At 44.9% G+C, this 26,600-nt stretch overlaps 1 protein-coding gene across 5 annotated transcripts in view; it reads right to left on the bottom strand.

The window, feature by feature from the left end:
• CHD6 (chromodomain helicase DNA binding protein 6) overlaps nucleotides 1–26,600 on the bottom strand; it is a 200,705-nt gene that overhangs the window by 121,773 nt on the left and 52,332 nt on the right. For all 5 annotated transcript variants that reach the window (XM_070381751.1, XM_070381752.1, XM_070381754.1 and 2 more), the window contains 2 exons: nucleotides 23,779–23,835; nucleotides 9,296–9,852 (listed from right to left, as the gene is read on the bottom strand). In XM_070381751.1, the coding sequence (XP_070237852.1) occupies nucleotides 9,296–9,852; nucleotides 23,779–23,811 (590 nt within the window). In that variant the 5' untranslated portion in view covers nucleotides 23,812–23,835. The remainder of the gene's footprint in view (nucleotides 1–9,295; nucleotides 9,853–23,778; nucleotides 23,836–26,600) is intronic.

The following is a 26,600-nucleotide window of genomic DNA, read 5'->3' on the forward strand; positions in this document are numbered from 1 at the left end:
CACATCCTAAAGTTGATCAGCTTAGATCTTATATATCTCCCCTATTCCTTTCTCTGCTCAAAATTTTTGATGAATGAGTGTGAGCAACCATGTTTTAAATTTTCATTCATTCTTTTTGTTTTCTGACTATGTCTTTTTCCTGATTACACATTTCTTGTTTTGCAGACATGGTATTGATCATCTTGGATATGAGGACACTAATTTGAAATCTTTATGGCTTCTTTGCCTTGAACTGCTTTTTCTGAGGACAGCTGTCCTGGTCAGTCAGTCCTCTTCTTCCTGCTGCTCTACTGCTTCTCCTCATGGTCTGCGGATCTCTGGCGGCCGATTAATATTTAGCGTGAAGGAGGCTGATAACACAGGGGCTGGTGAGGCTCCCTGCTGCCGAGTTAAGTCACTTGCTCCAGCAAGCCTCACCCCTGAATGGGAGGCCTGACCTGGGACTCTGCATACACAAGGGGCTGCCCCTCTCTCCCCTTTAAGGGGTTTGGGCAGGGAAAGGCAAAGAAGCCCCTTCTGGTGGATGTCAGCCTGCCCAACTGGAGCCTAGACCCTCTTCCAGAACAAGCTGCTCCGCATCTTTAGAATTACTGTCTGACTTCAGCCTGGAGCTGCCAGATCACGCGGCCGCTCTGCAGATGGTCCCCGACCTGCCACCTCCAGCCCCGGCCCCTCTCCAGGGCTGCGGGGGCCACCACCAGGGGGAAGTACTTCCGCCTCTGCTGCAGACATGGCTCCTGCATGTGCTCTGAGCGGGGACGTCCTCCATAGCATTCACCCATCAATACTTGACCAGGGGCCCCCCACATCTGGAACTTTGTAACACCTCCCATCTTTGAAGAATTTATTCCCTTCTGTTCTTCCTGTCATTTCATTAAGTGAAAATCTGGTGAAGAAGGGAAAATAACAGCATGCTTGATCTACCATTTTAAAACTGGAAACCCCCCAAACATCACATTGCTATTAAGTCTTTTCTCATCTATTAATTCCTTTAATAACTGACTCAATTGCTTTAATAACGCAGTACTCTTTCAAGGGACTCCCTAGATCAGAACTGAAACACTTTTTTTTTGGGCTCGTGGGATCTCAATTCCCTCACTGGGGACTGAACTGAGGCCATGGAAGTGAAAGCACAGAATTCTAACCACCATGCCACCAGGGAACTCCCTGAAATACTCTTAATTCTCTAAATCCTTTCAGCTATTCTGTATATTAGGTTCTTTCACTTGTTTATATTTTTGCCTGTTTTGGGAACACGTGCCAGGCTGTTTCTCTAACTTGTGAAAGTCCCTCGATGGCAAGGCTCAGAGATACCTCTGAGGCATCTTCCTTCCTCCACTGTCCCATTCCCAACACAAGTGCTCATTAACGAAGCAAGGTACGCAGGAGGTGATACATACATACTGGATAAATAAAGGAGCAGGTATTCACCTAGCATTACTGTTTCCTTATGGACCGAGTAAAGGTCTCCTATACCCCAGACCCTAATTCAGAAAGCTCTGAGGGGACTTCTCTGGTGGTCCAGTGGTTAAGAATCCACCTGTCATTGCAGGGGCAACGGGTTCGATCCCCGGTCCAGGAACTAAGATGTCACGAGCTGTGGAGCCATTAAGCCCACGCCCCACAACATCTGAGCCCACGTGCTTCAACTAGTAGGCCCACACCCCCTGGAGCCCGCGCTCTGCAACAGGAGAAGCCACCGCAGTGAGAAGCCCGTGCACTGCAGCTGGAGAGCAGGCCCGGCTTGCCACAACTAGAGAAAGCCCGTGTGCAGAAACGAAGACCTAGTGCAGTCCAATTGATTAATTTTAAAAATTATATATAAAAAGAAAATCCTAAGAATTACAGAATAAGAACTACAGGAGCTCTTACAAAAATAGGAACAGAGATTTAGTCCAAAGCTTCAGAGGTGGGTCTCTGACATTATCATTTAGTTTTCTTCCCTACTTAACAGAAAGCCCAGTAGCTTCTAAGCAGAGGGTCTCTACTCAGAACTCATTTATGTCTTTATATTTGCTTCTTTCTCCTAATAAAATGATCAGAATGTAAAAACAAGTCTCCCAACAGAAAGAATCCTGTCAATGGACTCTCATGAACCTAAGTTCAGCCTCCATAAAGATCTGCACTCTAAACAAAGACAGGTGATTCACCTTCGAGCAGTGAGGCAGAGCTGACCTGGTTGAATTTTATTACCTCTCCTGCTTCATAGTTCTTAGCTGACTCACAGCTCAAACAGTTACATAATCAGAAGGTTTGGGGCTTACCTTTTTTGAAGCGAGCATCAAAGAAAAAAATCAAAAAATGTAAAATCTTTCTCCTAGGACGTTATCAAATTTATTGGATTTGGGATAAAAATCTGCTGTGGGTTGACAGATCCAAACAAATGGGGGTAAAAAGCTGAGCACAGAAATTGGGGCTAATCAGAGTATTCATTTCTTTTCATTTTGGCTTTTTCATTCCTAGCAGATATCACATAACCCTTCACTTATGCCAGCACATGGATTCATTTCTTGACTTTTGAGAGACAATATAAACCAGCCCCAGCTCTGACATATGTGGAAATTCCAAAACGTATATGCTCTGCCCTTAACCAGCAACATGGACACCGACACTCAAGACCCTGGCTTACAAATGCGACCTCCCTCTCTGTCAAAGCACTTGGCTCCTGGTTTGCAAGAGTAACTCAAAGAGCCATAAACCTACCCCTCAGATTTTCCCTGGATATTGAGTAGGGCCCGATGGCTTCGTACACACTGGAACCGCTCATCTTTCCTGCTCACCAAGCCGCGCTTTAATGCCATGAATCTGACTTTTACTAAAGGCCGTTTTTAAGAAAGAAATACAAAATTCATAGGCACTCAGAAGTGTTTGATGCAAAAAAACCATTGAGGACAGTATCCATTACATCATGTGGTGCTGCCCAGTGAGAAATTTCTTTCTCAACTGGTAAAAATCTGACCTGCTTGACGAGCTGGCCCGGTGCTTTTCTAATCTCAAAGCGTTTTCCCAAAGCCCTTATCAACATTACCTGACCCCGCAAACCTGCCTACCCCTAGGTCCCACGCTGCAGCTGTGCGGGCCATGGTGTCCATGTATGCACAGGTTTGTGTGTGTGTTTCTAAGAGGATTTGTATCTCTGTGTGTCTGTGTCTCTGGGTGTCTTCTGTGAGAATGCCAGTGGCCCCATTCTCCTTAGGAAAGGTACTATAATTTTAAGAAAAGCAAACTGTACTGGTGAAATTTAAATTTCACAGTCAGGGAAATGACAGAGAACCTAAATCAGCTTCCTGGAGAAGCTTTCCTGCTTAAGTTTTATATAATAAAGGAGTGAACTAGGCTCACACTCCAGGGTAACTTGCAGGTAAAGGGAGAGGGTAGTTTTTGTTTTTTAAAGGCTCCTGCTACCTGAGTTGTTTTTATCCCCTAAGCAATAAGTGAATATTAGTCACTATTAATTATCATCCTTGAAAAGGAAAATTCGCTAGACCCTATCATCTGTTAAGGAGAGAAACTGTGTTCAATTAGCTGCTGCCTCAAATGCAGAGAGAAATAGAACAGGAAAAGGTTGGGGTCATCTTTGTCCCTGAGAGGATCCTATCGAGTGTGCGAACTGAAATTCTGTAGAAGAGGGGCCGTCTCCTACAGATAAAAACCAGTTTCTCTAACACTAGGCTCTCCCCACTTTTATCCATTGCCATCTTCCCTAGCAAGGCGAAAAGAGGTGCAAAGCTGCAGAGAACAAAGTGGGTTTTGTGGTCAGGGGAGCCTGGTGCCAAATCCTGACAGTGCTGCCCATTAGTTTGGCATCTTGGACAAGTTACCTTGAAGTTTTCATTCCTAAAATAATAAAATTTATGGGATTAAAATATTTAATCATAACTCCCTACTGTTATTTAACAATGGGAGTGACTGTACAGTAACTTGTATGGCTCCTGTTTTTGGGAGAAGAGCTCTAACCATTGGTTCTAAGAAGACAATTATATTATATACATATGTAATACTTTAAAATGATATATAAACTATACAAACACACACATACCCCCTTCTACGTGTCCAACAACCTGACAAACCTCTCTGCTGACAACCTCGGCTGTACGTCAAGGCTGTGTACTGTCCCCCTGCTTATTTAACTTATATGCAGAGTACATCATGAGAAATGCTGGGCTGGATGAAGCACAAGCTGGAATCTAGACTGGCGAGAGAGGTATCCTCAGATATGCAGATGACACCACCCTTATGGCAGAAAGCGAAGAGGAACTAAAGAGCCTCTTGATGAAAGTGAAAGAGGAGTGAAAAAGTTGGCTTAAAACTCAACATTCAGAAAACTAATTCGTGGCATCTGGTCCCATCACTACATGGCAAATAGATGGGGAAACAGTGCAAACAGTGACAGACTTTATTTTTGGGGGCTCCAAAATCACTGCAGATGGTGACTGCAGCCATGAAATTAAAAGATGCTTATTCCTTGGAAGAAAAGTTATGACCAACATAGACAGCATATTAAAAAGCAGAGACATTACCTTGCCAACAAAGGTCCATCTAGTCAAAGCTATGATTTTTCCAGTGGTCATGTATGGATGTGAGAATTGGAATGTGAAGAAAGCTGTGTGCCGAAGAATTGATGCTTTTGAACTGTGGTGTTGGAGAAGACTCTTGAGAGTCCCTTGGACTGCAAGGAGATCCAACCAGTCCATCCTAAAGGAAATCAGTCCTGAATATTCATTGGAAGGATTGACGCTGAAGCTGAAATTCCAATGTCTTGGCCATTTGATGCGAAGAACATTGGAAAAGACCCTCATGCTGGGAAAGACTGAGGGCAGGAGAAGAAGGGGATGACAGAGGATGAGATGGTTAGATGGCATCACCGACTCAACGGACGTGAGTTTGAGTAAACTCCGGGAGGTGGTGATGGACAAGGAGGCCTAGTGTGCTGAGGTCTACGGGGTCACAGAGAGTAGGACAGGACTGAGCAACTGAACTGAACTGACAACCTCGGGGACACAGAAGACACAGAGCATGGTGGTCCTGACCTTGGGCACTTCACTTCTGCTGAGGAGACAAATACATACATGAAAACCCCGCGTTATGACTGAGAGACAGCCTACAGCAGAGCTCAGTGTACAGGACTGGGAGTCAGGACGTCTGAGTCTATGACACACCCTCGCAAACAAGTCACTTCTCTGCAGGTCTCTGTTTCCCTGGTCGCAACGCGGCAGGGCTGCACTAGACGTCTTTTATTCAAGGTCCAAAACTCTTGGTTTGTGATGCCAGTGAGGCCCCGAGAGCTGTGGGATGGCATGCTCTAGCACCAGGGGTGGGCGTTCCGTGCAGGAACTGGGCGGGACGTGAGCTTGGAGCTGAAGAACGGGAAGGACTTTGGGATACTGAGAGGGGGGACCAAGGGCATAATGTTGAAGAGTGATCCAGAGCGGAAGGAACCAAGTACTTCATTTAAGGCCTGAGGAGGACTTCCCTGGTGTCCCGTGGTTAAGAATCCACCCGCCAATGCAGGGGACATAGGTTCCACCCCTGGCCCGAGAAAACTCCACATGCCTCAGAGTGTCAAGGCCCGCGCACCACAACTACCGAGCCGGTGCGCTGCAGTGAGAAGCCCCAAATGCAACAAACGGTGGCCCACTCACCAAAAGCAGAGAAAGCCCACGCGCAGAGCGATGAAGATCCAGCGCAGTCAGAAATAAAATTTTAAAAATTTCATAAAGGCCTAATGAGGTCAATCTAGCTGGAAAGGTCTGTTGTCGGAGACCAGGCGGCAAGGAGAGGTGAGACCCCCAAAGGGTTTGGGGAACAGAAAAAGGAGCCTGATTCTATGCTGGAGGCAGAGGGAACAATCAGAAGTGTCTGAGTAGGTGTAACTTAGACGGAATCCCACTTCCCTGTCCCCATGTCTTCAGGCTTCCGTGTTCCCGAGGAGGGCACGATACTGGAAACATACTTTATCCTTTCTTATAATTCCTCTCACTTGCCTGACCTTCTCTGATGGGGACCTAAGGGACTGGAGAGACTGAGAGGAGGAATAAAGCATCCACTGCCCAGAGGCCTCCCTCTGCAGGGCCGCGCCTGCAGTGCTGGTGGGTGAACTCGACCGAGGGCGTAACAGGAAGCCCGATTCTGGCCGCAAGCCATTGCAAGTGTTTCAAGTCGGCCCATCAGTCGTAGAGCTCCTAACTCCACCTCCATCTCGGTGGACCGGTTCCCAGATGATCTGGAATGGAGAGAGGGAAGAGGGGGCTTGACTGACCACCACCACCAGCTACAAACATAAAAAATGAGGTAACAGCGGGGCTTCAGAAAGATGAGCTAGGCGGCAGCTGGCAAGATGGACTGAAGGAAGAAAAGACCGGAAGCCCTTAAATCAGCTGTGAAGCTCCTCCAACAATCCAAATGTCCCTTGAATCATCTGTAACTGAGGAGTGCGATCCAGGGGCTAATCAATAAAGGCTCAAATCAAAACACGTACTTAAGCCAATCTGCCAGAGAGTAAATCAGAGAACACAAAACATATGACTTAATTATCAACATTTTTTTTTTTAATCAATTAATGTCCTTTCAGAACTAGAGCTGCCTCTGCTGACTAGTGGCGTCGTGAGTAAAAGGAGCCGAAGCAGCTTTATAAATATAAAAAAGACAGAAAGGCTCAACAGTCCTGAACCGGACCTGGGCTACATGGAGGAGTTCCGTGATATCCACTGGTCAGTCTCCCACTGCTCCCGTACCAAGGGAGGTGGAAAGCCTCCTGGATCTTGTGTACATTTCTAAAGGGATAACCAGCCCAACTTGTCAGCATTTTCTCAGAAGGTATCTCCTGGATTTCTAAACCTCAAGAGCATCTGCTGTTTTCTCAGTTAGCAAACTCACAAGCACTTATCCAACTCATGTATATTTTATATAGCCTCATTAGGTAAAAATCAATTCCCTTAACATTGCTATGCATACATCTGACACCCAACCTTGCTTTGTCTTCCCTGATGGCTCAGTGGTAAACAATCTTCCTGCAACGTAGGAGATGCAGGTTTGATCCCTGGGGCGGGAAGATTCCCTGGAAGAGGAAATGGCAGCCCACTCCAGTATTCTGGCCTGGGAAATCCCATGGACAGAAGAGCCTGGCGGACTTATGGTTCAAAGAGTCCCAAAGAGTAGGACATGACTTATCACACATCCTGCTTTGTGAAATGCCTCCCCCTCGTTGCCCCAAACGGAATCTATGACAATGTCTATATACTTGTTGCCTTGTCTCACAAAGAGTAAACATGAATTCCTTTAAGAAGTTGATAAAATTACAAGCACCAGAGACCAGTGACTAAAGTGAGCCTGATGCCTCTGACTTTCTATTACCTTCTAAACACAAACCAAACTCCTTATTAGAGCTCTCAGACCCTCCCACCCTGATGGCCTTAATTCTAAAACATCACCCTGGAGGATTCTTTGCTGCTTCCTCTAATAACCAAACTCAGTCACACCACTGGCTCATGTCTGAGTCTCCCTCTTCACAAGTAGCTACCCTGCAGAACCATTTCAGCTTCTCCAAAATAATCTGGAAGTTACTGGCAGAAGATAGAAACTCAACTCGGATACCCCCGCCACAAGCCACTCCACCCACATCAGAGATGAGCCTAGGTTCACTGAGAAAGTGGCTCAATGGACTTCTGAGGTAGCTCAGTGGTAAAAAATCCGCCTGCCGACGCAGGAGACTCGGGTTTGATCCCGGGATTGGGAAGATTCCTTGGAGGAGGAAATGGCAACCCATTTTAGTATTCTTGCCTGGGAAATCCCATGGACAGAGGAACCTGACGGGCTGCAGTACACAAGGTCGCAAAGAGTCAGACATAACTGCGCACACACACAAGTTGCTCATTAGTCAGACTCCTGATTTTACTGACTTCTCTTGACCTTCTGAGGAAGTTAGTTTATGTCCATTTGCTGTGAACTACATTCCTGGGATCCCACCCAAGCCTCTGTGATAAACAAAAGGTAAAATCCCCTGCCAGGGAGAAGAGAGTACATATTATAAGGCAGCTTTAACTTGGATTAGACAATTACCCATCTGGTCCCAACAGACTGTCCTTCTGAAAATGAACCGAACCATAAAATAAATTCTGAGTTGTGGTACAAGGCATTCTAAAATGCTTTCTCTCTTTAAAACTAACGTCCTCTCTGCCTGACCCTATACAGGACTGATGCCCCATTAGCTTACATCCTGTTAGCAACTGAATCAATTTCTGCACCTTTAATGGGTGCTCCCCGTCTATACTCTGCCTCGGCACTTAGAACTTAAATTCCCCTTAAATATAGAGGAGTTTTGTATGACCTCAGAAAGTTTAAATGTTTTCCACCAAGAATTTAGAAAGAGAACAAAAGACATCACATTTGCATGCACGTGTGCTCAGTCGCTCAATTGTGTCTGACTCTTTGTGACTCCAGGGACTGCAGCCCACCAGGCTCCTCTGTCCATGGGATTCTCCAGGCAAGAATACTGGAATGGGTTGCCATGCCCTCCTCTAGGAGACCTTCCTGACCCAGGAATCAAAGTCATGTCTCCTGCACTGCAGGAGGATTCTTTACCCAGTGAGCCCCCTGGGAAGCGCACTTTTGTACAGCGATGACAAATATTTAGCTCCCTGAATAAAGAGTATGTTTGGATCCTGACAGGATCTCTAGCCAGGGCCCCCTGCGGTCACCTCCAGCAGCCCATGTGTCCCCACGCCCTCTTTTCTCTAGATGGGTCTCTACATGGGTCCCTGTGGTCTGTCTCCTCTGGTCTCCCTGACTCACCATTTTCTGAGCACCTGCTGACATGTCAGGCACTGCGTTAGATGCCGAATGAGAGACGCAGACCAGGGAGGCGGCAGCACTAGACGGTTGGCAGCCAGGGGGTCTAGGCAGTCCTCTGTCTGGAGCTCTGCACACATCCCTGGCTCTCCCAGACCCCCAGCACCGACCCGGGGTCTGTGCACGCCTCTCCCCCGACAGCTGCCCCTCTGCTGTCTACATGGCTGCTGCTTCCCGAATCACTGCCCACCCCATACACACCTGTGACGTCCCTTCCCCAACACCCTGCGTGTGCTCACATACTTTAATTCTTCTTAATCCAAAAGGAATGGCAAGAAATGGCAGGCACGGTATTAATTAAGGCTATCTTTCTCTCCTCAGGAGGTGAGGAGGTGGGTTTACTTTGGCTCAAAGTGGGGAAGCTCTGTCCAGGGGCTACAGCCTGGCCATGGCCAGCTGGGCTGTGGACGCAGAGCCCAGGGCTGGGGGCGGGAAGAAGGGGACGCACCTGGCCTTCCTGGACTTGGTCCTGGCTGCGGCGTCAGGGCCGCCCCTCCTCTCTTTGGCGTCCCTGGGGCCCGAGGCCTCGCGGGGCTTCCGCGTCTTCTTGGCGCCGTCCTTCTGCTTGGGCTCCCTGGGCTCCTTGGCCTCCCTGGGCTCCTTGGGCTCCCTGGGCTCCTTGGCCTTCCTGGGCTCCTTGGCCTTCCTGGGCTCCTTCAGCTCTCTGGGCTCACGCTTCCTCTTTGGCTTAGGCTCCCTGTCCTTGCTTCCCTTTCCTGCCCCTTCGTGCTCCCCTGGATCCTTTTTCTTGCGTTTCTTCTTCACGCCCGTGCCTCCTCCACCACTGTCCTCCATACCGTTATGGGACGTCGTTTTCCTGGGGAAAAGGGGCCCGGCCTCCTCTTCAACGTCGTACAGCTCCTTTGGGGCTGGACAGTGACTGGCAACATCTTCGATTTTCTCCTCCTGGTCAGTGCTGTGGTCAAATGGGGAGGGGGATGTATAGTCAAAATTGACAGAGGCATCAGACATTGGGGAGTGATTCGGAACTTTTAGACTTGACAACTGCAAGAAACAGAGAAAGAGACAAGCATGTTATTCTTCCACTGCAAGCTTCACACAAACAGTGACGTCAACTGTGAATGCATGGATCTGTTCGGCATCTCCTGAGTGCCTAAAACGTGGCAGTTCCTCCTCTGCTCAGCCATGGGCATATAGCGGCAAACAGGACGCTTTATTGAAAATATTTGCCTCTGCTTGTGTGGAGCAAGGTCCTGGTGGACCAAGTTGGTGTTAGTATATTATGTAGGAAATGTGTATGCCAAGATCTGAAGGCTTTCCATGTTTTACAGAAATCTGAAACACCTTTTTCAACTCCAAGTCTAGAACCGGCAACAACAGTGGTCTCCCACAAAATACCTGTAGATGCCACTGTGCTTATTCGCTCAGTTGTGTCTGACTCTTTGTGACCCTACGGACTGAAACCCGCCAGGCTCCACTATCCATGGGGATTCTCCAGGCCAGAATATTGGAGAGGGTTGCCATGCCCTCCTCCAGGGGATCTTCCCAACCCAGGGATCGAACTCAGGTCTCCCACACTGCAGGCGGATTCTTTATCGTCTGAGTCACCAGGGAAGCCACAGAAGCCACTAGCGGACGCAAAACCTGGGCACACTGCTCCAACCCAGAGTGGCATTTATCATGCTAACACACAAAGTTACTGGCCAAGTGTGCTCCACGATAAAGCTGATGTCAGCAGGGTGATAAGGATATAGGGTCAAGCTCCATGTGTGAGATTTCTTCCCCCAGTCTTCGCTCTCACGTATCATCAAGCAGCATCAACATTCAGCTGGTTTGATTTTCGAACAAGAACACCTGGTCACTCAAAACTGCACCTTTTCTTTTTAACTAAAAACAGTGTTGTGTATGATCATCTAACCTTGTCACAGACTCAGCACCAGATAACCTCTGAAAGTCACACAGTCATGTCCGACTCTTTGTGACCCCATGGACTATACAGTCCATGTAATTCTCCAGGCCAGAATACTGGAGTGAGTAACCTTTCCCTTCTCCAGACAATCTTCCCAACCCAGAGATCGAACCCAGGTCTCCAGCACTGCAGGCGGATTCTTTACCAGCTGAGCCACAAGGGAGTAGCCTATCCCTTCTCCAGGGGATCTTCCAGACCCAGGAATCGAACCCAGGTCTCCCGCATTGCAGGCAGATTCTGACCCACCAGGGAAGCCCGCCAAAGATAACCTTTGGCCACTCACAAAAAAGCCAGTAACTGTACAGGAGCGTGCTTTACTGTAACAGATGCCTTTAGAAAGTAAGTGTCACAGGTGCTGAAGGCAGCCCTAAAAGGGACATTTCAAAGCCAATTTGGAGCACTGCCAAATAAACGTGCAGCCTCCTAACACCTAACACTGCTTTTAAGGAGACATCCCTTTGGAAGCAGAAGTTATGTCTCATATTTTCAGGAGTGGTGTCACAGAGAACATCTGTCATTTCATAACCACGCTAAGGTTGCCAGTAATCTGACAATACACGGGTGCTAGTTTCCGGAAATAAAGAAGTAACTTACGGAGGACCTGGAAGAGACCAGCAGGCCTTCTAGGACGGTTACACCACTGGATGATGGCTTAGCATCGGCCCCACTTGTGAGTCGCCTGCTCTCTTAACAGGAGGCCTGGCCTGTGCCGAGGGCACAGACACTTGCCAGGTGGTGCGGTTTCCCTCTGGCCTTCTGGTCACCCCGTCTCTGCTCAGACTTCCTGGCCCACCCTGGGAGTGATGGGGTGCAAAGCCCAGCTGCTTATTTCCCTTTCGTTCTTCCCAACTCCCTTTCTTAGCCTGATATTCCCAAACACAACACTGAGAATCCCAGGAGATGATGATGAAAGCAAAGGAGGATTCTTCTGGATTTTTATCATAAACACAGTTCAGGGTCATAAACAAGCCTAAATCTGGAGGGAACTGGTCATTCTGGCAGGACTCACTACTTGGGGGGTGAGGCTGGGGGGACAATTCAGTGTCACTACCTCACTGCTGATTCAGTATTTAAGATGGTTTAGGAAAAAGAAGAGCTAAGTAAACTTCAAAGAAATTTAAATCAATCAACTGTAAGAAAGTGATTTAGATGGTAAATTTTATGTGTTTTCCATCACAATAAAAAGACAAAAAAAAGTAGGGAGGGAGGGAGAAAGAGAAAGAAAGAAAGAAAAGACAGCAAGAAACTCAATGGGTAACACACCCAGTTAAGGCTGGGATCCTGTGAGCACCTTACCATCCCTGGGATGTTACTAAATTCTGTGCCCGGGACACTCGGCCCTCAGGGAACAAGCTTTTGCTTAGCACGCAAGGGTGGACACACTGAAAAAGGCAGAGACACCCAGGTGTTTATTCAAAGAGACTAAAAGACAACACATTGAAGACCTAATTCTACCAAGGCAGTTCTCTGAAGCTCAAAGTGAGACCCTCTCCTCAGTTCATACCTCATGTTAAGGTCTCTCTTTTGGGGGCTCTCCAGAAAGCTGAGCAGGTAGCTCAGGCAGGTGTGGTGGTACCTAGGTATTCAATCACTAGGCTGTAACAGTAACAGCAGCCAGAGCTACTGAACACACATCAAATGGAGACATTCAGAACTACGCAAAGCATGTTTCATGACATCGCCAATCTTTTTCAACAACCCTGCAGGCTTCTTAGCACAATGATGTCTATTTTGTATAAGGGGAAAGGGAGGATTACTAATTGATGCTAAGTAACGTGCCCAAGGCCATACAACTAATGGCCAAAGGAGCCGGGATTGGAACTCTCTAGCCAAAAGCTAATGTTGGTTTCACTGAGCATTTGACGACACCCCAGGGAAACAGACCACCAGACAAGCATTAACTACACTCGGTCAGAAACCCTAAATGTGACAGTGTACTCAATCGCTTTGGGAGAAGATCAGGTTCTTTATAAAACTAAACACATACTTACCTGATGTCCTAGCAATCCCATTCCCAGGAATCCTACAGAGTTGTCTAGTCCACCTCTCACTTTACAGATAAAATACTCTGTCTTGAGATTTAGAGTTGTTATTTAGTTGCTAAGTCTGTGTCCGACTCTTTTGTGACCCCGTGGACTATAGCCCTCCAGACTTCTTTGTCCATGGGATTTCGCAGGCAAGAATACTGGAGCGGGTTGCCATTTCCTCCTCCAGATCTTCCCAACCCAAGAACTGAACCTGTGTCTCCTGTCCTGGCAGGTGAATTCTTACTAACTCTTTACCGCTGAGCTACCAGAGAGAAAAGGCAGTTTGTCAAGATATTTTCCTAGGAAGTGGCACAGCTGGGACATCCTGAGGGAGAAGGGAAACCCAAGCAAGACATGAGCACAATCAACCAGTGTTTAAAAGGCAGAAGTATCCCAAAAGGCAGGTATTAGTAAGCAAAAATATAAAATTTTAATCTTGCAAGTCAATAATTCCTCAGAAAAAAAAATTTTTTTTTTCAAGAGACCTTGTTGGGAGCCTGGAAAAGATATCTGCTGAGGATTAAAAATATAAGACAAAAAATATTTCTTCCATGTATCTCAAGGTCAGCTGAGGGGTGGGGAGGGGAGGGAGGCAAAAGAGTATAAATGAAGTCTCTGTTTCAGCTTCCACCAAGAAGGGCACTAAATTACCCCTTTTGAAAATGGCCTTAAAAGGGACAGACGGCAGATGACCGACTGCAGGAATAGTATCATTTTATATTACACTGACAGCTTAACCAGAATCACGCATCTAGGGAGGCCAGAATGAAGCTGAGAGAGATGGATAAAACACACATCAATGTTAACTCCTAAACCACACTGATAGTAATAAAACATATTTCTTGGGCTCAAAATGAACAATCTACAATATTCCTGGGAAAGACACTTAAAAGATCTGAATCTAGATAAACAGGTTCCCAGACAGACATCCAAGGACAAATCTGGGTTGTTCCCCTGAAGAATCAGGCAAGTCCTTGAAAGTCAAAACAGACTCTAAGAAAATCATCCATGTTACACAATGGAGAGACCCTGAAAAAACTGTGCTAAGTGAAAGAAGTCAGGCACCTTGAAGACCATATACTGTCTCATTTCACTTACATCTCACGCCCAACACAGGCAAGTCCATAGAGACATAAAGGGAGGTATATGGAGTTGCCAGGGGTTGAGGAAAGAAAAAGTAGTGTCTGCGATAGGCTTAAGGTTCTTTTGGGGTGATGAAAATGTTCTAGAATCAGATAATGGTGAGCTTTACACAATCCTGTGAATAGACTAAAACCACTGAATTACATATTTTAAATATGGAATTTATAGAATGTGAATTATATCTCACTTAAAAAAAATTCAATATAAGAATATACTGACAAGGGTCCTCTCTCTTACGTTGCTAACAGGAGTATCAGTTTTTTTTTTTGGCTGCAACACATAGCATGTGGGATCTTAGTTTCCTGACCAGGGATTGAACCCATGCTCCCTTACAGTGGCAGCATGGAGTCTTAACCACTGCATCACCAAGGAAGTCCCCAGTGTTAACTAGTGAAAGCCTTTTTGCAGGGGAGAGTAGCAAAAACACTAAAATTTTAATCATGGATATGCTTTTAAGTGAGCAATTTCTCTTTGAGAACATAAGGGAAACATTTAGAAACTCCAACGTTTATATGTAAGAACACCTGATACAGAATTGTTTTTTAATAGAGTAAAAATAAATATCCTATTTAAAAGTAAACACAGGGAACTCCCTGGTAGTCCAGTGGCTGGAACTCAGCGCTGTCACTGCCAGACTGCTTGGGTTCAGTCCCTGGTAGGGGATCAAGCCCTCACACACCACGCAGCATGGCCAAGTGAATACACAGAACATAAATATCTTATTTGTCAATCTTTAGGAAAACGCTTAAATTAATAGCACATCCACATAGAATAACACTACACAGCCATTATTAAACAAAGTTTTAGCTGACATTTAAAAATTTAAAGTTTAAAAGTTAAAGTTTTTTAGCTGACATTTAAAGTTTTAGCTGACAACATGTGGGAAAATAAAAAAATATATATATATATACATAAAATCTAATTTTTTAAAATAAGACATCACCACTAGCTTTTTAAAATACATTTTAGGATACATACCATCATTATGTTTGGGAGATAAGACTGTGGGCAAGTTTCACTTCTTTTTTCCAAAACTTTCTCCAAGTTATTACCTGTTTGTCTTTAATTGTTTCCCATGATTAGAAGCTTTATAAGACAGTGACTTTGTGGTGTTCCCCAATATTTTTGTGGCTTATAGTAAAACTCAGTCATGTGGTTATTGGGTGAAATGAGTATTTTCAATTTGAGAAAAAGAAAAAAGTCTACAAAATTGTACATGAAAGCAAAAATGACAATACCTGTGTACAGAAGAAAGAAAATAAACAAAATGTGAACAGTCATTTGAGGCTGTGTAAATTTTTTTTCTTTTTTAATACATAGACATCTAGATTTTCAATAATGAGAATAATACTTTCATGATATTTGCACAGATAAACTTTTCACATGGATGTTTAGCAGAAAAATTTTAAAGACTTGAATGCTAAACAGGAAAAACTGTTTGCCAGACAATTCATGCTCCTCCAAGTCCTCACGCTTCAGGAATCAAAGGGAGACTACGAGAGGTGCCAGCTCACGATGACATGTGACTGGGCGCAGGGCATGGTGCCCTCTTCACTGGGGCCGGGCAGGCCCCCGCACACCCTTCACCCAAAAGCACTTCCTCCGGCTTCCACCCGGTGCTGAGCGGCCCCGTGGGGCCCTGCTGTCAGTCTGCTTCAGGGCCGCCCACATTCCCCAGAGAGAAGGTGTTCTGTGTGGTGCTGTTTAGCTGACTCTTTTGCAACCCCATGGACTGCAGCGTACCAGGCTGCTCCGTCCACAGGATTTTCCAGGCAAGAATACTGGAGTGGGTTGCCATTTCCTTCTCCAGGAGATCTTCCCCACCCAGGGATCGAACCCGCGTCTCCTGCACTGGCAGGTAGGAGTCTTTACCACCGAGCCACCAGGGAAGCCCATGCTCTATGTGCAGACTTACTTAATCTAAAGAAATCAGTTAAATATAAAATTAAGCAGAAAAGCTTAACTAAGTTTGAGACCTGTCTTTTTTAAGTCCAAATAACAAAGGGTCTGTGGACATTTCAGGTGGCAAACCTACTTCCCAATTAAAATTAGAATTGTCTTATATTTTTGCCTTCTCTTTCATCTGAAAGAGTATTTCTCATAGTTACCTGACTGTGGAATACAGTAAAGACAGAAAAGCCCACATATCCTTGCCTTTTTATACTGCAGTTGCACTGGGACGCTCATCATTCAGCACAAAGATTTGTGCTGAGATGGCAAGACTCATCTGAGGAGGGAGAATGTCAGTGAGTGTGTGTGTGTGTGTGTGCCCCCTCTGTGTTGAGTTTTTTCCCTGCATTCAGCATATTCATCTGAGGAGAGAGAGTATCAGAGAAACAGAGTGAGTGAGTGGGTGTGTATGTGTCACAGAGAGAGAGAGAGAGAGAGTGTGTGTGTGTGTGTGTCCCCTTTGTGTTCTGTGTTTTACCCCTGCATTCAGCATGTTCAATCCTTCTGCACCTAAGAGTCCTGTGCTCTGGGCAGTAAAGCAGCCATTCCAATCCTGTGTCTCTTCTCCCACAGTCACAGCTGGTCAGCGCCAGGGGAAGAGCTCAGTTTCAGGGATCTAAGGTGGAAACCTTAGGTATGTAAGGTAGACGAAGGTGTCCAGGAGGCTCTTGGATATACTTTCCAAGGGAAATGTCCAGAAGAGTACATTGGACTGCCCAGGAAGAATGGGTAGAGAGAGAAGAGGGAACAGGGCCTAACCTGAGGAACACCAATGCTTACGGTTCCCAGAGGGGGAAGAACCTACACATCGTGTGGGAAGGAGCATCATCAGGTCAGTGATGTAGCGGGGAAAAGGGCAAGAAAGTGCGGCTTCACAGATACCCAAGGATGAGCGCATTTTATGACAGATGCTCACAGGTGTCAAATGCTGCTGAGGAGCAGGTAAGCTAAGAACTGAAGAGTGATCAACACATCTGGTGATGTCATTTCTACAAAACACATCCACCCCAAAACCCTTGAACCTGGTCATTCCCGGTCCCCATCTCTATTTCCACATTAAAACAGGGTACAGGGTGGTGTTGGGTTTTTATCTTACAATGTTCCAGGAATCTTAGAAAGTCAACATCTCTAAATATATCTTTAGGTGAAGTCAACCTAAACCTTGTCAATTCCAGGCAGTAACAAAAATGGGGCGAGGGAGCAGGCAGATTATCAAATGTAGATGCTAAGAAGAAAAGAGCAAGAGAGAGGGAAATTATTTGATAAGTGCCTATTTGTTAACAAGTGTTGTTTCTAGAAACTACGAGTTTTATTTTCAAACAACTATGGCCCTAATGGAAAAACCAAAAGTTCAAAGTGATTCAATTCTCTAAATCTGTCAAAGAGGAATGATGTTTGCTTCATCCAAGGCTAGGGGAGGCCTCTTCTAGAATGTTTTTGTGGCATCTTCTAAACTAAGTAGGTCAACAAATACAGAAAAATAAGACTAATTTCCTTCCTTTCTTCCTGGCCCATCTGGAATTTCACTGTAGGCTTGGGCTCCCAGGGCCTCTGAGCCCAGAACTTCAGCAAACCCTGGCCAACTGCACTGCCACACACCAAAGCCCAGAAAGACCAGGGCCTAGAGTCAGGAATACTGCATGTGCGGACAGGAATGGTGCTTTTCATACACCCTAGTCACAGCTACTCCGAGTATTCAGCACTGTTTTGATATCTGAAGGACAAAATAGACGCCAGCAATGATCATAATAATACCTGATTTTACTAAGGACTGAGTATTCTTGAACAGATAATGTCTTTAAACAGCTCTAAGAGGAAGTATATTATGGTTCCAACTACAACTTCATTTTCTAGAGAAGCTCAGAGAGGTTAATAACTCGCCCAAAGTCACACAGCTCGTGAGCAGTAGACTTGCCATTTGAGATCAGATTTGATGCTTGGTTTTAAGAGCCACTGCTCTTGACTCCTTCACGATGCTGCCTCATGCTCTGGATACACCAAACTTAGAATGAGAATTAGCAAGACTCTCTAAGCACCTCAGCCTTCCCTGGTGGCTCAGATGGTAAAACATCTGACTACAATGCGGGAGACCCAGGTTCGATCCCTGGGTTGGGAAGATTCTCTGGAGAAGGAAATGGCACCCCACTCCAGTACTCTTGCCTGGAAAATGCCATGGATGGAGGAGCATGGTAGGCTACAGTCCATGGGGTCACAAAGAGTCGGACACGACTGAGCGACTTCACTTTCACTTTCTAAGCACCTCTACTTTATCTCCATCATCCACTGCCCAGCACCACTGTATCTCCCTAACCTTTCCCCAGAAAACCGTTAACCCTTTCCTCTTCTATCCATCTCTCTACAAATCCATTTGTTTCCCAGAACAGAATGGGAGAATACATGAAGAATCAATCAATCTAGCAGAACGCTGAAGATTAAATAAGTGACCTCAGACTTTTCAAAACTACCCAGAAGGACCCCAAGATAAGGGTTGACAGCTACCAGAAGGCCCGCAACCACCATCCTAAGGATGTATCTTGTTAGCACTGGGTACTGCATTTCCTTTTCCCTCCACAAACTTTTGATCTTTGGTCACTAAGTGTTATATAGTTTCTCCAAACTTCCAAGATTTCTCCAAAACTGTATCAGTGGTAAAAGGATGAGCTAATTAAGAAACCAGACAGTGAGTTAATGAGAAGACTATAAACTGTATCAACAGTGGAAAGAAGTTCACTGCTGTTACTTCTGCTTCCCATCATAATGCTCAGAATACCAGCTTTGGGCTAGTTTTTCCCGAGAGTGGATCCCAGTTAAACAGAGGAAGGCAATTCTCTGCAGCTATATCCACACTTGTCAAATGTCACAGATCCTAGATCTTTTGTCGCCACTTTGATGTTGGCCCAAGGCCTCGTTACCAGAGCTCCCCAGACTCCTCTGGCCAGGAAAGGATACGAGGCAATGCTATTCGCTGTTGAAACGTGGTAGTCTTTCTTCCAGGGTTTCCTACATGTAAATAGGTTCAGCGTCACTTATTCATAGAATTTAAAACTCAGCAGCTTATTTCTGTTTTTAAAAAGTTCCTTTGTGTCTGTCTCAGCTAGTGACATACTGAGTGACATCGGTAACATGAGCTGAAAGAACCACTATGTAATATATAATTATATATTTTAATTAAAAATTGTATCTGTTTAAAATACTTTTTATTTTGGTACCAACAGATAAATACCATACACGGTAAACCCTAGGATTCTAGTGAGGATGGACCTCGGAGGCCATCTAGCCCAGGCTCCCATCTCCTGGCCTCTGACACCCAAGCAAATGGCTCTCCAGCCTCTCCAGAGGCAGGGAGCTTACTGCCCACAAGGCACAGGACACGGCTGAGCAGCTCAACTTCTCAGGACGGTCTTCTTCAGCTGGAGCTATCCCCTGCTCACCTGTAACTCTCCACATGTGTCCATACTCATCCTCAGATGAGACAGACAGATACAGTTAACCTCTTCTCCACAAGATCCTTCTAAATCATCCCTTCTTCAGGCTCCATCATCTTAGTCTCGCCTATCATACCTCACGCAGTCAGTGTTCCTGTACAGTCACTTTGCTCTGACCTCTCAAGTATATGTTTCAGAGCACAAAATGAATTAGGGCAGTAACAAAAGTAAAAATATGCTAAGGTATGTCCAAAGACCAGTTTGCGAGCCTGTGGATTGCTTTGGTGGGAAGGGTTTTTTTATTTTCATGCTTGGCAGCATCTTGCAGTTCAGGCATCTGTATGGACTATCACCAGTACCTGGAAGAGAAGCAGCAGCAACTGCTCCACTTAATTAACTTTCTTCTCTACCCCACCTAACTTCTAAGTAAGAACCCTGCACTATGCCTCAACACTGACTACGAGGTCTAAATGAAAACCCATCTCACTGAAGCTACGTAATAGCCAGCTGACATATCAAAGGTCTTAATGTGACTTTGAAAATTCATGTTGGAATAATTTTGATAAAGAACGTTTTTTTTGTTTGTTTTGGCCACCTGATGTGAAGAACTGACTCACTGGAAAGACCCTGATGCTGGGGAAGATTGACGGCAGGAGGAGAAGGGGACGACAGAGGACGAGATGGTTGGATGGCATCACCGACTTGACGGACATGAGACTAAGCAAGCTCCGGGAGCTGGTGACAGACAAGGAAACTTGGCGTGCTGCAGTCCACAGGGTCGCAAAGACTGAGTGACTGAACTGAACTGTTTTTTACTGACATGAAAGCTTACTTTAAATAGTGTTTAAAAAATTAAATATGCAGATTGTTTTATAAAAGAATTATAAATCTGTCCATGTATCATAAATGACAATAGTTTGAGGGTTTGGGGTTCTCTTCAAGTAATATGTTCTTTTGAACAGCAGCATAATATTCCACTGGCCCTGGCTATAATGTAAACACAGACCTACCTCACAGATACTGCAGGATCAGTTCCAGACCACCACATAAAACAAGTATCATAGTGAAGTGAATCACACAGAGTTTTTGGCTTCCTAGTGCATATAAAAGTTATGTTAACAGTATACTGAAGTCTATTAAAATAATATGCAATAGCATTAATTTAAAAACATTTTATTGCTAAAAAAAGTGCTAACCATCACCTGAGCCTTCAGCAAGTCATGTTCTTTTTGCTGATAAAGGGTCTTGCCTCGATGTTGATGCTGTTGACTGACTGGGGTGGCTGTGGCAGTTTACTAATATAAGGCAACAGTGAGGCTTACCACGTCGATGGAGTCTTCCCTTCACAGTCTTCTGTACCTGCAGTGCTGTCTGGCAGTGTTTTACCCACAGTACAACTTTTAAAATTGGAATCAATCCTCTCAAGCCCTGCTGCTGTTTTATCAACTAAGTTCGTGCAATACTCTAAATCCTTTGTTGCCATTTCAACAATCGTCAAACCTTCTTCACCAGGACCAGTTTCCACCTCAAGAAATCACTTTCTTTGCTCATCATAAGAAGCAACTCCTGATTTGTTCAGTTTTATCGTGAGATTGCAGCAATTTAGTCCCATCTTCAGGCTCCACTTCTAGTTCTCCACCAGTTACAGTTATTTCTTCCACTGAAGTCTTGAACCCCTCAAAGTCACCCATGAAGGTTGGAATCAAGTTCTCCTAAATCCCTGTTAATGTTGACATTTTGACCTCTTCCTGTGAATCACAAATGTTCTTCACAGCATCTAGAATGGTGAATCCTTTCCAGAAGGCTTTCAATTTTCTTTGTCCAGATCCATCAGAGGAATCACTATAGATAGAAGCTATGGCCTTACAAAATACATGTCCTAAATAGTAAGATTTGAAAGTCAAATTACTTCTTGATCCAAAGGCTGCAGAATGGATGCTGTGTTAGCAGACATGAAAACACAATTAATCTTGCAGTACAACTCCATCAGAGCTCTTGAGTGACCATGGGCGCTGTCAACGAGCAGTCATTTTTTTCTGAGCAGCAGGACTCAACAGTAAACGATGCTGTAAACACGTGCTATCATCCAGGCTCTAATTTTCGTTTAGAGACTACAGGCAGAGGAGATTTAGCTCAATTTTTAAGGGCCCTAGTAGTTTCAGGATGGCACATGAGCACTGGTTCAACTTCAAGTCACCAGCTCAATTAGCCCCTAACAAGAGGGTCAGCCTGTCTTTTGAAGTTTTGAAGACAGGCACTGACTTCTCCTCTCTAGCAATCAAAGTCCTAAATGGCATCTTCTTCCAATGAAGGCTGTTTTGTCTAAACTGAAAATCTGTTGTGTAGCGTAGTCACCTTCATGGATCACATGCGCTAGATCTTCTGCATAACCTGCTGCAGCTTCTACATCTGCACTTGCTGCTTCACCTTGCATTCTTATTTATGGAGATGGCTTTTCTCCTTAAACCTCATGAGCCAACCTCTGCTAGCTTTATACTTTTCTTGGGCACTTGCCTCACCTCTGTCAGCCTTCACAGAATTGAAGAGAGTTAGGGCTTTGCTGTGGACGAGGCTCTGACTCAGGGGAATGCTGTGGTTTGCTTGACCTTCCACCTAGACCACTAAAACTTCCTCCACATCAGCTATAAGCCTGCTGTGCGCTCTCATCATTGATGTGTTCACTGGAGTGGTACCTTTAATTTCCTTCAAGAACTCTTCCTTTACATTCACAGCTTGGCTAACTTAAGCACAAGAGGCCTTGACTTTAGCCTGTCTCTACTTCCCATGTGCCTTCTTCACTAAACTTAATCACCTTTAGCTTTTGATTGAAAATGAAAGCCAAGCAACTCTTCCTTTCACCCGAACACCTAGAGGCCATTGTAGGGTTATTACGTGGCCTAATTTCCATATTGCTGTGTCTTGAGGAACGGCTGTTTCTTGGGCTCAGAAGCCAGAGAAGGTGAACGGTGGAGGAACAGCCAGTCAGTGGAGCAGTGAGCACACACACATTTATCCATGAAGTTCTGTGTCTCACAGGGGTGCAGTTCCTGGCACCCCAAAACCATTACAACAGTAACACCAGAGATCACGGATCTCAGATCACCGTAACAAATAAAATAGCAATGAAAAGGTCTGAAATATTGACAGAATTACCAAAAGGTGACACCGAGACGTGAAATGAGCAAATGCTATTGGGAAAATGGCCCTGTTAGACTTGCTCAAGGCAGGGGTGCCACAAACCTTCCATTAAAAAAAAAAAAAAAAGTAGTATCTGTGACAGTAAAATGAAGCCTTCCTGTAGTCCCCTTTTTAATGAACGCGTAAGTTCTTTTCCATTTTTGCTCTTATAAATAAAGCAGCCATGAAGCCGTACACGCAGTTTTGCACACTTGTCTGAGTATATCCATAGCAGAAAATTCTGGCAGATGGAACTGCATGTTCTGCAGTGTTTGTCTGCTAACTTTTGACTCTAAAGAGCTAGGACAGGAAGAAATCGGGAGTGTAGACAGCCTTTAGACAGCAGATGAGTCAATTATTTCCTAGAACAGGCTGTTTTAGTTTGGTTTCACAAGGACCTATCTGCTGGAGACAGAACAGAGGGTCGTCCTTGGAACCGTATCCCCAGACCACCCTGTATTTGACTACTGAGTGCTCTGTAGAAGCGGAGAGGGAAGTAGGTGGTCCCACTCAACCTCTGTGCACGGGTTCCAGCTGAAGAGCAGAGACTTAGACCTCCCCGGTTACCAGGTTGTCATCAATTCTGTACAAGGAAAACCAGCCCAATTCCAGGAGATCAAGCCTGGTCCCCTCATCTCACCTCCCTGGGCCTCACTGGTTTAGGTCTGTGGGTTGCTCTGAATAGGGAACCACCTAGAACACAGAACTATAATACCAACTGAGGAAAAAGATCTTAGCAGGGTGGGAAACACAGGCCACATGTTTTATCAACACCCCTTCCCTCCAGGAAACCAAACGGGGCTGAATAGTTGAGAGGTTCACTATTTTCTGCAGGAGAAAACTTCTGCAGATTGTGATAAACAGGAGGTCTGTGAGAAAATGCTTTCAGTTTAACTGAACGTCGAAAATAATAAATATGTAAACTATAAAGAAGTGAGCACTTCTCTCTTTATAAAAACTTGGTAAGCTATTCCTGGGGGCGGGAAAGGGGGGGAAACATCTCTTTTTCACATAACCAATTTTGAGTCATATTCTGATTTACAGTCTTCATTACATTTATTCCTATATGGAGCTGACCTGAGCACACTACAAATCTATATATTAAGTCCTTCAGGACAGAGCTCTCAGTTACCATGTGGAGAATGGAAAACACAGGAATCAGAGTAACCACCAGAGGCTGAGAGAGAAGCCACAACTGCTGGCATCTCCTCGTTTTAAAAAAAAGCAAAGCACCAGTGTGAGCTGGATTCACTCACTTAAAAGACAGGTGATCTCTTACCTGCTTCTCTTTCTTCTGTATTTTCATTATCATCTATTAAAGGCAATTATTTTATTTCTGTAAAACATAAAAAAGGCAAAAATTATGTTAAAATCCATAATAAAACATTTCAGATTATCTCAAGATTAGCTGTGGCCCATGAGGAAAACAGAGAATGGAGGATTACTTCCCCAGAACATTTACGATTAGCAATCTTCCAGCCTGACACTCCTGAGAACCCTGTGCACTGGCCTAAGCCTACTTACTCCTATCCTGAGCCCTCATTTTTTGCTCTAGATGCAGCAGAGTCAAAAAAATACTGTCTTCATAGATAAAACAAGCTATAAGAGATGCTGGCGCATTAAATCACAAAGGGAACTAAAAGAGGAACTGAAAATGATGCCATGAGTATTTCTGGGGTGTGGAGGTGTGGAGGGGCTAGAACTAATAAGCAAAGCCCTCATTTGGGGGGGGGAATTAGTAAATAATATCTATAACTGATATATCAGGAAATAGAAATATGCACAATAAAAAAGAGTTAAAGGACTTCCCTGGCGGTCCAAAGGTTAAGACTCCATGCTTCCAGTGCAGGGGGCCCAGGTTCGATTCCTAGTCAAGGAACTAGACTCCATGTGCCACAATTAAAACCCAGTGCAGCCAAATAAATAAATAAATATTTTTAAAAGAGAAAGAGCTGAAAGAGTTAAAACTGGTTTTTCTGAAGGAGAGAGGAGCTGGTATGAGACAGGACAGGGCACTCTTGCACTTCATCATATGCTGTCCTACATTACTTGATGTTTCAAACCATGTGCATTTTAAACTGACAAAATAAATTCTATTTCAATATCCCATAATTTTTTCCTAATGATTTTATTATACCCATTCCCATCATTTCCTAATGATTTTATTATACCCATTTTATTATACCCATTCCCAGGCTCCAAGCACAAAGCCACGATGCCACTGAGCTTCTCATAAATGTCTTTTGAGCAGCACAGCCATTGGCTTGAGAGGTCCAGAAGTGCTGTGGGGCATCCAAGGGACAGAAGGACCTCTGTTCTAGGAAACCCAAATGGAGGGCTGCCTGAATCACCCACTCTCACCTCCCCCAAAGACAAACAATGGAAAGATCATAGTATATATATCTTGGCTTCCGGTTCTAGTCTGGATGTAGACACCAATTCATATTCATTGTTTACCTTGATTTCCTGGACATCCCACAGAGCTAGGAGCCCATCCCAGAGGCGCACGATTATCCCTATGATACACTTATTTCTCACATGCAAGTGAATGGTATGTGCAGGCGTCAGAGAGCTTTTAGATTAATCCAAGGCAGTCTCACCTAAGTGGGCTCATGGTGTGTTTGATGCAACTGAGAAAAATGAAGGCCTTGGGATTTCAATCATCCGTGGGAACCACAACTACAGTTTAAAGTCTGTCAATTTAGGGTTTTCTTTTCCTCCAAGAGTCAGAAGCATTTTCTATTCAAAGGAGCATACCATGTTACCAGGATACTGCTGCTTGCAAAGAGCACAGCATCCATGGAAGCAACAAGTGGCAAAGTGGGCACAGGCAGGCCCTAGACAAGGGGGAAAGAGAGGGCGGCAGAGAAGAACCGGCCAAGCCAGGAAAAGGGAAAACCAAGTCAGTAAACAGTGCTCTGAAGGGTCAGTGTGAGGACTAACATCTGATGAAACAACGAACTTTCCTCAAGAAAACCATAATTCCTGAGAAATGGCAAGGTAAGGGCTCTGAAATCAGGGCAGTTCAGAGAATCTTACCCTCTGGACTTCAATACAGTGGAGCTGACTCTAGGTCAACTATGTTAGCACAAAAGTCCGTCTCCTTTATCTTTCAGTTTTGAGTTATCAGACCCCAGAAAACCAACATTCTCAACCACCACAAACTGCCACAAATTCTGCAATGAAGAAGGAAGTTTGCGAAATAAACTCTAGCTAATGAAAAGGGTATTATCAATAACCAGACATGTAACTCAACTAAAATTCTACCCAACAAAATGAAATCAACTGCTTACAAAATGCAGAAAAAGTCTAGTGCCAAGAAAAATCACCTTCAGTTCAGTTCAGTCGCTCAGTCATGTCCAACTCTTTGTGACCCCATGAATCACAGCACACCAGGCCTCCCTGTCCATCACCAACTCCCGGAGTTCACTCAGACTCACGTCCACTGAGTCAGTGATGCCATCCAGCCATCTCATCCTCTGTCATCCCCTTCTCCTCCTGCCCCCAATCCCTCCCAGCATCAGAGTCTTTTCCAATGAGCCAACTCTTCACATGAGGTGGCCAAAGTACTGGAGTTTCAGCTTTAGCATCATTCCTTCCAAAGAAATCCCAGGGCTCATCTCCTTCAGAATGGACTGGTTGGATCTCCTTGCAGTCCAAGGGACTCTCAAGAGTCTTCTCCAACACCACAGGTCAAAAGCATCAATTCTTCGGCTGTCAGCTTTCTTCACAGTGCAACTCTCACATCCATACATGACCACAGGAAAAACCATAGCCTTGACTAGACGGACCTTTGTTGGCAAAGTAATGTCTCTGCTTTTGAATATGCTATCTAGGTTGGTCATAACTTTCCTTCCAAGGAGTAAGAGTCTTTTAATTTCATGGCTGCAGTCACCATCTGCATTGATTTTGGAGCCCAGAAAAATAAAGTCTGACACTGTTTCCACTGTTTCCCCATGTATTTCCCATGAAGTGATGGGACCAGATGCCATGATCTTCGTTTTCTGAATGTTGAGCTTTAAGCCAATTTTTTCACTCTCCACTTTCACTTTCATCAAGAGGCTTTTGAGTTCCTCTTCACTTTCTGCCATAAGGGTGGTG

The sequence above is a fragment of the Bos mutus genome, chromosome 13 (assembly GCF_027580195.1).
Source record: "Bos mutus isolate GX-2022 chromosome 13, NWIPB_WYAK_1.1, whole genome shotgun sequence".
Classification (NCBI taxonomy): domain Eukaryota; kingdom Metazoa; phylum Chordata; class Mammalia; order Artiodactyla; family Bovidae; genus Bos; species Bos mutus.